This window comes from Tetrahymena thermophila (genome assembly GCF_000189635.1).
Source record: "Tetrahymena thermophila SB210 genomic scaffold scf_8254391, whole genome shotgun sequence".
Taxonomy (NCBI): Eukaryota; Ciliophora; class Oligohymenophorea; order Hymenostomatida; family Tetrahymenidae; genus Tetrahymena; species Tetrahymena thermophila.
The window spans coordinates 230,178-243,420 of NW_002476174.1; the positions used below are offsets into that span (position 1 = coordinate 230,178).

The following is a 13,243-nucleotide window of genomic DNA, read 5'->3' on the forward strand; positions in this document are numbered from 1 at the left end:
AAAAAGAAAATATTTTAATAATTATGATAAAAATTTAGATAAAATTATTCAAAAAGTTACAATTATTTCTATTATAATTAATTAAACCAAAATATGGTGTTTTCTTATACATTAAAATTCCAATTGTTATTTTAATTATTTATTTATTTAAATAAGATAAATTAATACTATAAATATACAGCTTGTACTGTTGAATGAGAATCATTTTTTAAATTATTTTTGAAAAATAAATCTTTTCTAATTTAAAAATTTTTTTAATTTTTTTTATAAATTAAGTATAATGATTTGTAATAAATTTTATACTATATTTTATACAATTAATTTTATTTTATCATATTATTTTTAAAATTAAACAATTAAAAATTAAATTTAAATCAATATTTAATTTGAAGATATTTTAGGTTTCATTAAAATTTATTTAAAGAAGGCAAATAAATTTTTTTAAAAGCTAATTTAATTTAAGAATGAAAGGATTTAAAATAGAAAAAATTTGTAATTGATTTTAATTTAATAAAATTTGACATCCTTTTGCTTTTATTTCTATCTCTATAAATTATGAAATGATCAATTTTGAGTAATTAATTATAGAGCAATCTTCATTTTCAATAAAAATGACTACGCTGTCTTCTTTTTTTCATAAAAAACGGTAAAAAGGCAAACTAAGGATAGTGCAACAAAAAGATTTAAAATTTTTTATTTTCTATTATAAAATATAAAATTTTTAAAGATGGTATTTAAGACATCTACTTATTTATTACTTTGTAATAAGGAGGATAATTTTAGATAAAAATCAAAAAACGTATTTTTATTAATTTATCTATGCTTAAATTAAATTAATAAAATCTGCTATTTATCATAATATGTTAAAGAATCAGCATATGTCAATTAAGTATTTCAATTAAATTATCACTTAGCTTAGACATTGTAAATATTAATTAAGTGATGAAAGTTTGGAGTCCAAAGAAAGAATACAGATAAAATTAATTTCATAGCATGAAGAAAGAACATATTTTAAAAAATAAATACTATGAAATATACGTTTTAATTAAATTCATGGACAATCAGTCAGTCAATACTTTAAGTATATCTATCATTTTTGTATAATGACTTATTAATAAGGAAACTATGGATATAGTTAAACAAAAAACGAGTAAATTATTAATTTGACTTAATAAAGGTCAATACAAAAGTTAATGCAAAGATAAAAGGGGAAATGTAGGTAAAATGAAGTTAATGTAGAAAAGGAATTCATTTACTATTTAGCTTCTCTTTTACCTAAGTGTCTGATGATACTTATGCTCATTTTTTTTTATTTCACATACTTTATAGTAAACTAATTTTCATTATATCTTAAAACATTTTCATACTTTCTTTTTTATTGTAGACATATTTGTATCCATTAATTGCGGGAGAAATCAAGTCTTAGTCCCAAATAAAAAATTTAGCACTCAATAGCTTTCACACCTCTTTGGTATAAATAGCTTCTTACAATGACTCAATCATTTCTAAATTACAATTATCAGGCTATCTCACTAATAATTAGTAATACGCCATCATATTAGCTCTAATTGTTAATGTTATTGCTGCTTTAATTATTATTTCTTTCTACAAAGTAACTGCAACCCATCCTGGAAGAGTCACAAAAGTAACAAAATCTTTTAAACTTAAAATTAAAATTTAATTGTAACCAACCAAATAATGTTTTATTTTTTTAGGAATGGATTCAAAAGATTCAAAAATACATTGATGAGAAAGTTTACCAAGAAAAAATTTTCAGAGAAAATATTAGACTAAATTAGCACCAATAAGCTGTTTGTTAAAAGCAAGAAAGTAAATTAATAGATATTCTATTTAATACCATAGATAATTTATAATAATATTTTTATGCTTTTAAAAATTAGTATTTAGCCCAATGAAGCAAAATGAATAAATCTAAGATATTTACGTTTTTACAGATAACTCTGAGGATGAAGATGATGAAGAGTTCAAAAAAAACTTCTAATTCGATTACAGCTCTAATAACACAGAGCCTATTATATTTTATTAAGCAGATGGTTTACTATTGGGCAATAATACATCATGCCCAGCTCAAATAGAAAATTAAAAGATTAACTACTCGATAGACTAAGAAGACATAGAAGAAAACAAATATTTGCTTTAACAATTAAATGAAAAATTAAATCTAACATTTGGAAAGGATTAAAAAGATTGTAAAAGTAATTAAAGTAAGCACTCATAGAGTTGTGTTAGTGTTGATTATGCTTTTGAACAAAACCTACATAAAAATCAAATAAATAATTAGCTTGATGTTGCAAAAGCTGATTCAATGTACGATAGAGATGAAAGGGCATAATTAGAAGAAATTAGAATGTTTAATATGATTATTGAAGATCTTGAGCAAAAAGGAATAAGATTTTGCAAAAAATGCGAGTAATTTTATATAAATCATGAATTTTAATTTTAAATTACAAAACATAAATAGAAATTTTAAACCTCCAAGAACTCATCACTGCAGCTAATGCAGATAGTGTATATCAAAAATGGATCATCATTGCTAATGGTTAAATACATGCATTGGATTAAAAAATTACAAATATTTCTTACTCATAATTCTTTACTCAAGTAAGTTAATTTTTTCAAAAAAAGTTATAATTAGTTATTTATTATAGTATTAATTCTTGCAATCATGTGTTTTACATATACTGGCAGATACGTCTAATAGATTTAGGATTAAAATGCTACTTTGTTTATGGATTTTTTAATTTCGTTTTTCTTTTACTTTGCCTTAGTTATGGAAGCATTGCTTATTTGCTTTGGTTTCTATCATTTCCAGTAAATCTTTAATTTTAAAAGTTAATAAAAATTAAATTCAATAAAATAATTAATTAATTATAGAATTACTAGTCAAAATATTACTACAATAGAGTACTGCGAAAAAAAAAAAGACAATGGAGTATAATTTAATTTTTAAATAAACTAAAACCTAATTTAATATATTTATTAGTAATATAACAGTGGGTTTAAATAGAACTTCAAATAGGCATTTGGTGATAATTTGTGGTGCTGGTTTTTACCAACAAGTAATTAAATATAATTAGATTTTTTGTAATTATTTTATTTAATATTTAATAAAAGCTCCAATATATATTCAACAAAAAGAAACACATACTTTAGAACAAATCAAATGATGAAATTGTTTAAATCATAATCAGCATATTTATTTATATTATGCAATATATGTAATTATTGTGTTAATATTAAAAAATTTAATAATATTTTAACGAGAAAACTAACTAAGTGATATTAAAAATTAATATTTTCCTTTATATCTTTTTAATAAGATAGTCCTTAACTTTTAATTGACTTCAATTTATTTGCTTAAGTTAATTTGTATGTTCAAATAAATTTACATACTTTTTTAATAAATATTTATTGTAATCTTTGATTTTTTATAATAGATGGCGAGGAAATATTTATTAAAATCAGTCATCCCTAAATTAATTTTATTTAAAAAAGTATTTGATTTATTTATTTTTTCTCGGCATTAATTTAAAATAAATAAATTAATAAATATTAGAAAACTTAAATATTAGATAAAGAAAAAAAAGAATATTACTCTTAGTAATATTATAAGCTATAAAGTCTGCTGATAAAATATTTAAAATCTTATTTAGTATTTTTCCAAAATAATTTAAGTTATTAGTGGATTGAAAAAGCGAATAAAGTATTCTTGTTGAATAATTATTAATAAAATTTAGATAAATTATAGACAATTAACTAACTTTATCACATACAGAGAAAATTTTTATATAATTTATTGTTTAAAATTTATGATTTTTATTCAATTTAATGTTTTTTGCAATAAAAAATTGTTGAGAAAGTATATATTCTCAAATACTATATTTTTTATTTAAAATTTATACTTAATAAAGTGTTAGAAATTAAGCAGACTTTAAAGAATAAAAATGTTTTAAAAATTAAAATTCATTTTCCTTTAAGTAAAAAAGAATCATCTAACATATTTACAGAATATCAAACAAAAGTAACTAAATAAGATAATCAATTATTAATCTTAAAATATTCTATATTATATAAATTCTTTCATACTTGCTAATTTTCAAAATACTCATTTTTTTTCATCTTCTTGGAGGAAAAGGTGTAAAAGTTTTGAAGTTGATGCCTTGGTCAGGTGTATTACCAAGTATTTCATTGATTCTTTTTTCAACTTCTGGAGTAATCTTTTTGTAAAGTTGAACACTTTTTACTGACTCATCTAATTACTCTACTCTTGAGCATCCTGTTATGGCAGTAGAAACATCTTTATTAGCGATAACCCAACTCATGGCTAGCTGTGTTTAAGACATTCCTAATTCCTTAGCCAAAGCTTCAAGGTTTCTTAAAGCCTGTAATGTTTTTTCTCTTTTTCCTTCTCCGAAGAACTGATCCCATGCAATATCAACAAAATCTTAAAAATTAGAAGAAGCCTTTCTAGATCCTTAAGGGATATTGCCATCATTGTACTTTCCTGTGAGGAAGCCATAAGCTAAAGGACTCCAAATAGCAGCACCCATTTTATGTTTATCGAAGAGACGAACAAAATCTGCTTCAAATCTATCTCTGACAAGCATATTGTACTAAGGTTATTCAACTGAGGGTTTGATAAGATTTTTTTCAGCACAAACTTCTCTGACTTCATAGATTTAAGCAGCACTCCATTCAGAAGTACCCCAATAGTGAATGTAACCTTCTTAAATTAACTCTGTAAAAGTACGAGCAACTTCTTCAAGAGGTGTTTCATGATCAAATCTATGGCAAAAAACTACATCTGCATAGTCTAATTAGAGTCTCTTTAGTGAATTCTTTACACCTTCTTTGATGTGCTTTCTACTTAAACCTATTTGATTCACTTTAACCTTATGTCCAAATTCAGCACCCAAAAAAATCTTAGTAGAAACAACTAAATCTTCTCTAGGAACATCGAGAGCTTTAATAGCAACTCCGAGCTACTTTTCAGCTTCGCCAAGTCCATAAAACTCTGCAGTATCAAAGAAATTAATACCCAAATCCCAAGCTTTTTTGACACTTTCAGTGGTTAACTTTTACTAATCGGGATTTGCACTTGAAAATCCATTACCAAAACTTATCACTGAAACTTTCAATCCAGTGTTACCTAATAATCTATACTCCATTTTTATTTAAATTGCTTTTTTTATAATTTCTTTTTTATTTATTTATTCTTTTAAATAATTATCAAATCAACATTTTTATAATTAGGATTTATACTGAGTCAAGTTAGAATTGAAAAATAGCATATTCATTACAAAAATAAGAGTGTTACAATTTAATAAAATTTACTTATTCAATTTATTTTTCCAGAAAGATTTTTTTTTTGATTTTATAAACTGATAAAATTTAAATCTGATAAAATATAATCTTAATTAAATGCAAATAATTAATACATTACTTATACTGTTTACCTCAATAATTAAAAAATAGACAATAATAAATCCACCTAAAACAGCATTGAATTTTACCACAAAGAATCAAATTAATTGAAAAAGACTAATTGGTCAAAACAAGGAAAAATTAGTAAATAATTTTGTAACAAAATTTTATAATAAATTGTAAAATATTAATAATAATTACAAATTTTTTAATAAGATTTGATAAGAAAATTTATTTTTTATACTGAAAATATATAAATTTAAAGAGTAAAAAGACATTGTAAATTAAAAATTCTAAAATATCTGGTTTTCTATAATAATTTTTAATTATAAATGTATTTAAAATTATTTTAGAATATTTAATGCTTAATCATTTTTTATTTTATTCAAAATATTTTTTATCAAATAAGGAAGAAAATATATATACTGGAAATGTTCAATAATTAAGACCAACCCAACTCCTAACTTTTTTAATATTTTGGTTGGCATTAATTTTACTTAAATTAATAAAACCTAGGTAACTTAAATCGCTAGCCTATTAGAAGGACTATGGTAATAAATATTATTGTTAAGAGTAAAATTTAAGCTAATAAACTAATTTATTTCTATTCTGAATTAATTTGTGATTAGTATTAAAATATATCTTAAAAAATTGTATACCAGATTAAAATGTTTTCAATTTGATTGGTTTATTAGTTAATATATATTTTTATAACAATATGGATAAAGTAGATTATATATAGACAGACATATTATATTTATTAATTAAGTTATTTATAAATATATATTTATATATTTTTTAATTTAATTCAAAATAATATATATTTTGAAAAATCATTTAGTTTTATACAAATAAATGAAAGGAAAATTTTATTTTATTTATTTATTTATTTATTTATTTATTTATTAATTTATCAATTAAAATTCTAAGTATTATTTTTTTTTTGAAGAAGTTTAAGCTCATCTTTAAGACATGAAATCAAAATTTTTTGTTTTTAACGTATGAGCTCACATTTTTCAAAGTTATGATAGCACTAATCATATTCACTCATATGCAAGTCTTATTCTTTTTTAAGTTTTATTAATTTATTAGCTTGCTTTTTTAGTTTTTAAAGCTTACTATTATTTCTATTGTTGTTTTCCTACATGTGTTATAGCTATTGTCTTTATTTGTCTCTTCTTTATTCCCACATTTAATATTCTTTTTACAAGGCTTTTATCTCTTCTGAATACATATTTTTTTCTTCATTGTTTTAGAAAGGCGAAGTTTATTATTTATTTGTATTTTAAGTAGATGAAGGTTATATATTGTATGAAAAAGGAGGTAAAGATGAATTATTTTTTCTGTTTGGAGTTTTGAACCTAATTTGTTTAGATTTTTGAGTTGTTTCTTCTTTAAAATCTTTAGAATCATTCAAAATTTGAACTTTAAGCTATTTTATATACTTTTTACTACTCTCTGTAGTTTCATTTAAATTTTTTGGTTTAAGACCTGAGTCATCATTATCACTATTAGTTTCACTTCTTTTAGTAGAAGTTTTTGACTTTTTCTTTTTACCAGAACTTGATTTTTGTTATTGACTTTGTTTACTTTGAATTTGGTTGTTATGTTTTGGAGAAATATCTTTTGACTGCTTATCTTATTGCTAAAAAAATATTGAATCCTGAATATTAAACCTTGGAGATATTTAATTATGGTAAATTGAGTTATTCATTTAAGTTTGTTTAATTGTAGGATTAGTGAATATTGAAATGTCAGCTTTGCCTTTATTTTAAGCAACTGGATATTCATTACTTTCCTAAAATGGACTTACTCCATTTTATAAAGAAACTATTGAATTATTTTCTTAAGAAAAACCTCCAAGTTATTGATTTTTTTTTTCTGTAATTTTTAATTTATCTTCTAGAGCTTGTATTTTATTTTAGATACTTTCAAATTCCTTTTAGAATTATTTTCTTTTTTCTTCAGATGACAAAGTAGTTGAGTCATATTATTGATTTATTGAATATGATAATTAATGAGATTATCCAAAATTAGTATCAAATGACTAATTTTACTTGTACTAGCTTTAATCCTAATAGTTCTGATATGATAATTTTTGTTATCTTTAAGAATGATTTATGTTAGATAAAGATGAGTTGTTATTTGAAGATAAAGATTTTCCTTTATTCGGAGAAAAGGAGCTGCCACTAATTTATTTCTTCATGTTATCTAGTTAATAATATGCTTATGCTGCGATAGGATTACTTACTTTTGGAATTTCATTAATTTACTATTGATTTAGTAAAACAGCATCTGGAGAATGCTCAGCGTTTCTGTTATTGTATTTATTGTTTTGAAATGGGCTGAATCCACTACTTTAATTTATACTATTCTATAGTGCTCCTCTATCATTTCTAGAGTAATTTGTTATACTATTTTCTAATTAATTTTTTTATGAACTTTCACCTGCATATTACTTCTATTTATAGCTATCAGGGGTTTGTCTAACATAATATTTACTGTTGCTTATAAATGAACTATCGTTTCCTGAGTTTCCATTATTTTATCTGAAACTGTTTCTGTTATTTGAAGAGCTTAATTCTTAATTTGTCATCTGGGCCTTAGCTTAATTATCTTAATTTATATTATTCTCGAAAAGGTTGTTTTAAAAAATATGGGCTTTCTAATCAAACTTTTGTTGAGGATAATTTTGCTGCATAGGAAGTTAATTAAGAAAATCAGATTTCTTCTACTTTTCATATTTTTTATTATCTTCATAGCTAACTTCTGTCAAGCTTTTATTATTACTAACATTATTCAGCATATAAGAATTGTTAGCTGTGCTATTTTCAAGAGTTTCATTTTGAATGTTAAAATTTTAGAGATTGTCTAACTTTTATTAAGATTAATCTTGATTGTTTTAACTTGTACTTAAATTAGATTTGTGCACATTAGTTAAAAATGAGTTCCTTGAATCAGTAAATGATAGCGATCTATTTTTTGCTATCTCAATCTCCTTATCAAGAAGAGAATTAAGAAATTCATATTTGTTTTTATCCATTTATACTTCCTAAATTTACTTAGCGTACCTTCAGCTATTTCAGATAAATCTTGCTTAAAGTTTTTACTCAAAAATTATTGATTAAATATTTTGAATTTGATTTTATTAACAAGATTAATTCAAAAATCTTATTAAAATAACAACTTGTTTTTAGATAAATAAATAGATAGATAGATATTAGTGTTCACCAAATATCATTTAAATAAATACTTAATCAATCAAACCATCCAAACAAAATTAAAGATTTTCACATAAAATTTAATAAATCAGATTAAATTAAAAAATCATTTTAAATATTAGAAAAAAATTTTTTTTTAAATAAAAGATAATTTTAAAATTATTTTAAATGAATAAATAAAAATAAAAGATAGATCTTTTATTTGGTAATTTTATTGATAAAATTTATATAATGTTAAATTAATTAATTTGTAAACAGAAAATCAAGCATGTAATTAGCTAAACTAGTAATTTAAACTGGTTCAAAGAAGATATATAGATGCTAAACGAATATTTATTATTTGATTGTAATTTGAAGAAACAAAATATTATTTATTATTAGTAGAGTTAAATAATAAAACAGATAATTATTTCTAATTAATAACTATCAAAATATGATGATAAGCAATACTAATTCTGTAGTCTATAATATTTATTATCTTCTTTGGATCAAAGACTCTGGTTTACAGGTAATTCTTAAGAAATTCTTTTTTAACATAGTTCTTATTTACTTAATTTGTTTGATGGGTTTACTAAAATCTGATTTAAATATTTTTTATATTCATTTTATGTTTATTTTTAATAAAGGAATCTAAATTTCCAGTTAGAATCCCTGATACGATTATTATTAATGGCAGATAGATTTCAAATTGGTTTTTTACTGGCAGCAATGACTAGGTTTTGAAAAAAAAAGTAAATCATTTATTGCCTGAGGCGATATTTGACTCTTTTACAAAAAGAGATGTTAAATCTGGGATAGTGGCATAGATTATATAAGGAGAATAAAAGGGAGAAAAACTTACAAAAATTTAGTAAAAGGCTCAGCAATCTCACCTTTTGATGGCTCATGAAGACGAAAAAGTTATGATTAGATATTTAACTGTTGATTAGTTACATAAATTTTTGTTTGAAGATTTAAATGAATTAAATTTAGATGAATCTTTAATTTTATAAAAATTTATCAACCCATATGGAGAACACAACAATAATGTTTAGGCTCTTTGGTCGCCAAGTACTTGCGTCTTTAATAAAAGAATTAATAACAAAAAATTAAATGATACTTAATATGATTCTTATGAGAGAGCTGTCACATTTGATGGTCCTGAAATATTATCAAAGGCAGTCTGCTTAAAAGGAAAACAAATTTCTGGAGAAATAAGAAAATTGTGTGAATTCATTGTAAAACGTATAGCTCACGTCACTTATGAAAGGACTATGATAAATAGAATGGTTCTCTATTTCAAAGCTGATAAAGATAATAAATTATTTTTTCAATACTGTACAAGTCTTCGTTTGAAAGATGAAATCAAAAATGTAGTGAAGAGAAGAGAAACTGATCCTGAAAAGTACATGTTTAATAACACTCCTTTGGTTATTGAAAGCAATTTTTAGAAACCTGCAAACATTAAAAATACATACTCGATTTCAAACTCGAGACCAATGAGAATGGAAAATAATTTGGCTTGCTTGAGTTGTGATATGAAATATTAATTTTAAGATATGATGGAAATTCCTTTTAGTTTTTTACTTAAATTTGAGAATTTTAGTAAAGATTAAAATATTATAAAGCCTCATTATTTAGAGGACGGAATGATGATTGATGTAGAAAATTAATAGAAAATATCTTAAAAAAGAAATAATAAAAAAAATTAAGTTGAGGTGTAGCTTACTAATTAATAAGTGATGGAATTCATGAATTCTGATAATGAGTTTAACTTTGATGAAACTAAATTATATGTTGGTGCAAATTAAGCACCTCCTCATCCACTGTTAGCTAAAATATATCCGAAAATGTCAAAAGAAAATTATGTTCAATTTAAAGAGAAGGGATACTTTGATAATTTGTATATCAAAATGTGCCATAATTGCTATTATTATTACACATAGAATTAAGTTATTTCTGGAGCTCCTTTGCTACCTAACGAAAATGTATTAGAAATAAAACGCAACTTAGCTTAAAAAGGCAGTTAGCTTTTTACTCCAAAGATGCATAAAATAGCCTTGGAAAAAAATCTAGAGTTAGCTCTCGAGTATGATTATGCCAAGCACTTAAATCCAACAATTTATCAGCAAAGACTTGAAATACTCTAAAGAAATAATTAATTTGTAATGCAACAAAAACAATAATCACCTTTGAAAAATGATTTAGCAAATACTGAAAATACGATTTAAAAATAAAATAGTGATTATTTAGCTTTCAAAAATAATTTAAGAAGACATTCTGAAGAAAATTTAAATAAAATTCAACAAAAATAAAATCTTATTTAAACAGCTAGATAAGAAAAAGTTTCTGGTCAGGAAAAATAAATTAATTTATAAAGAGAGAACATTCAGATACTTCCTTTGACAAACAAAAACAAAAAAGATATTGATAGTTTTATAAATTCATCTAAAGCGAGTACTGCAAGACCTCTAACAACGAAAATGTTTTCTACAATGGACAGTGCATTAAAAAGCCAAAAAAGATTTGAAATCTTAATAAATCTTGCATAAAAAGGAATTAAGTCAAGAATAGTCGATGGAAATAATTTAAATTAAATTTCATCTCCTTCCGTTATCAAGTAAAAAATAGAGACACCATTCATGATTTATAGAGATAGTAATAAGAATTCTAATAATTAATATTCAAAACACACTTCCACTACAAACGATGATAGCTTTACAAAATAGAAGGAGTAAGTTTTAGAAATGTATGTTAGTGAATATGATAAAAATAACAAATTTGAATATGTTAAATTAAACAAAGATGATGAATATCAAAAAGATAATATCTCATAAGAGTAATCAAAGCAAAATATACTTGACAAAAAGCAATCTATTTAAACTAGATATTCAATAAATAACTCAAAGAATTCAATATAAGAAAGTAAAACTGAGAGATCTTCAAACTCTGCTAACATGACTGATATTGAAAAATCATCTTAAAAACTTTTTATTTCTTAAAAAAATTCTAATTAGTAGAGTTATTTTAAGTACAGAAACCCATCTCTTAAAGGAAACTTTTAGTAGAACAATTTTATGAATTTTTAGAGCAGTCAAACAGATTCTACAGAGCTTTCTTTAAATTCTCTACAAACATATAGACCCAATACTACTTAAAATTCTGCTAATCGACTACATACAATTAAGGAGATCAATTAAATTTAAAGTTCATCTTAAATAAAACCTTTTATCAGTCCATATTTAAGTCATAGGAGCTAACATAAATTTTAAATTAGCTATCCAAAGTATTTAAACAAAAAATTAAAAGAAAGAAATTAAAACTCCGAAGGTATGACTGATATAAGAGATCTAAAATCATATACATCACATTCCTCTAGAGCGAAATTTATAAGTACTAGCAGTAATAAAAATATAGATAGTCCATAACCTAAAGATAAAAAAGGTAGTAATACAAAAAATAAAAATGATATATTACTAACTGAAAGCAGTTATTAAGTTACTAATACAAATTTAAATACCTCAATTAATTAGTAAATATCTCCAAATCATAATATTCTAGATTTAAAATTCAGTCAGATTTAAAGTAACTCTGCTTAAAATTTACTAACAAACAGGACAGATGAGTTTTAGATAGGAACTGCAACAACTAATCATTATGATAAAACTGAAAATAATGGTACTACTATCGATTAGAAATCAAATGACTAATACTCTTAACAAAATGAAAATCTCAACTTCCAAAATAAAGATTAAAATGCTTTGAATGAAGAAGAGTTAAAGACAAATACTTAATAACTTCAAATTAATAAATATTTTGCTTCTGAAAGTGATTATAATAAAAAAATTTAAGAAATTATTTAAGATTATTAAGATCAAAAAGACTGAGGGAGTATTAATCCTGAATTAATAATTAAAAAATTGTCTATGTAAAGTAATTTTATTTTATATATCCAATACTGGTTTTAAAATATAAATTTTATGAATTAGATTCAATTTATTCATTTAATAGCATCATTCAATTTTAACTAATTGTTCTATCAAATTTTAAGAAATATTTCTAATTTTTAATGCTCATTTTCTAATTAATTTTTAGTGTAAAAAACTATTTTTTTTACATATTTTCGAAAAAAAGAATTTTCTGCACCACATACCAAGATAAATGAAAAAAAATTATTTATTATTTTTTTCTCAATTAATTTGTTAATCTTAACTTCTGATTTTTTCTAAAAAAATCGATTTAGCTAATTTTTTTTTTTTTTAAAAACTAGGTTATAGATTAATTTTGTATTATTCAATATATATTATAAAAATAATAAAAATTTATATTGTTTTATCTCTAAAAACATTAATGATAATGAATGATATATAGTATAAAATGATGATTATATTTATTTTTGATAAAATAATAAACTTTAATATTATATCAAACATTCAGTATGAAATCAATTCTAAAAAATTATTTATTATGCAATTCTTTCATGTGACACAGAAATTAAAAAATAGTTTTAATTTAAAAAAAATAGAAATGATATTTAAAGTAGTGTGTTGTAAATTAATTTAATTTATCAGAAAAATTAAAAAATACAATTAATTATT

At 22.6% G+C, this 13,243-nt stretch overlaps 4 protein-coding genes across 4 annotated transcripts; 2 read left to right on the plus strand and 2 right to left on the minus strand. All coding sequences in view use genetic code 6, as the record gives it.

The window, feature by feature from the left end:
- Positions 1-1,193: 1,193 nt before the first annotated feature.
- Positions 1,194-3,188, plus strand: TTHERM_00703870 (DHHC zinc finger protein; the record flags this gene model as incomplete). Its single annotated transcript, XM_001032058.3, has 9 exons — positions 1,194-1,328; positions 1,385-1,645; positions 1,716-1,830; positions 1,902-2,430; positions 2,483-2,622; positions 2,670-2,832; positions 2,896-2,953; positions 3,005-3,080; positions 3,136-3,188. 9 exons carry the CDS (start codon positions 1,194-1,196, stop codon positions 3,186-3,188), a joined length of 1,530 nt encoding a protein of 509 aa, XP_001032058.2.
- A 948-nt stretch (positions 3,189-4,136) lies between these two features.
- Positions 4,137-5,189, minus strand: TTHERM_00703880 (aldo/keto reductase family oxidoreductase; the record flags this gene model as incomplete). The annotated part of the gene is made up of 1 exon (XM_001032059.1): positions 4,137-5,189. One exon carries the CDS (start codon positions 5,187-5,189, stop codon positions 4,137-4,139), a length of 1,053 nt encoding a protein of 350 aa, XP_001032059.1.
- A 1,169-nt stretch (positions 5,190-6,358) lies between these two features.
- On the minus strand, positions 6,359-8,488 carry TTHERM_00703890 (hypothetical protein; the record flags this gene model as incomplete). The annotated part of the gene is made up of 1 exon (XM_001032060.3): positions 6,359-8,488. One exon carries the CDS (start codon positions 8,486-8,488, stop codon positions 6,359-6,361), a length of 2,130 nt encoding a protein of 709 aa, XP_001032060.1.
- A 611-nt stretch (positions 8,489-9,099) lies between these two features.
- Positions 9,100-12,532, plus strand: TTHERM_00703900 (hypothetical protein; the record flags this gene model as incomplete). Its single annotated transcript, XM_001032061.3, has 2 exons — positions 9,100-9,174; positions 9,293-12,532. The coding sequence occupies 2 exons, from the start codon at positions 9,100-9,102 to the stop codon at positions 12,530-12,532; spliced, it is 3,315 nt and encodes a 1,104-aa protein (XP_001032061.1).
- Positions 12,533-13,243: the final 711 nt, after the last annotated feature.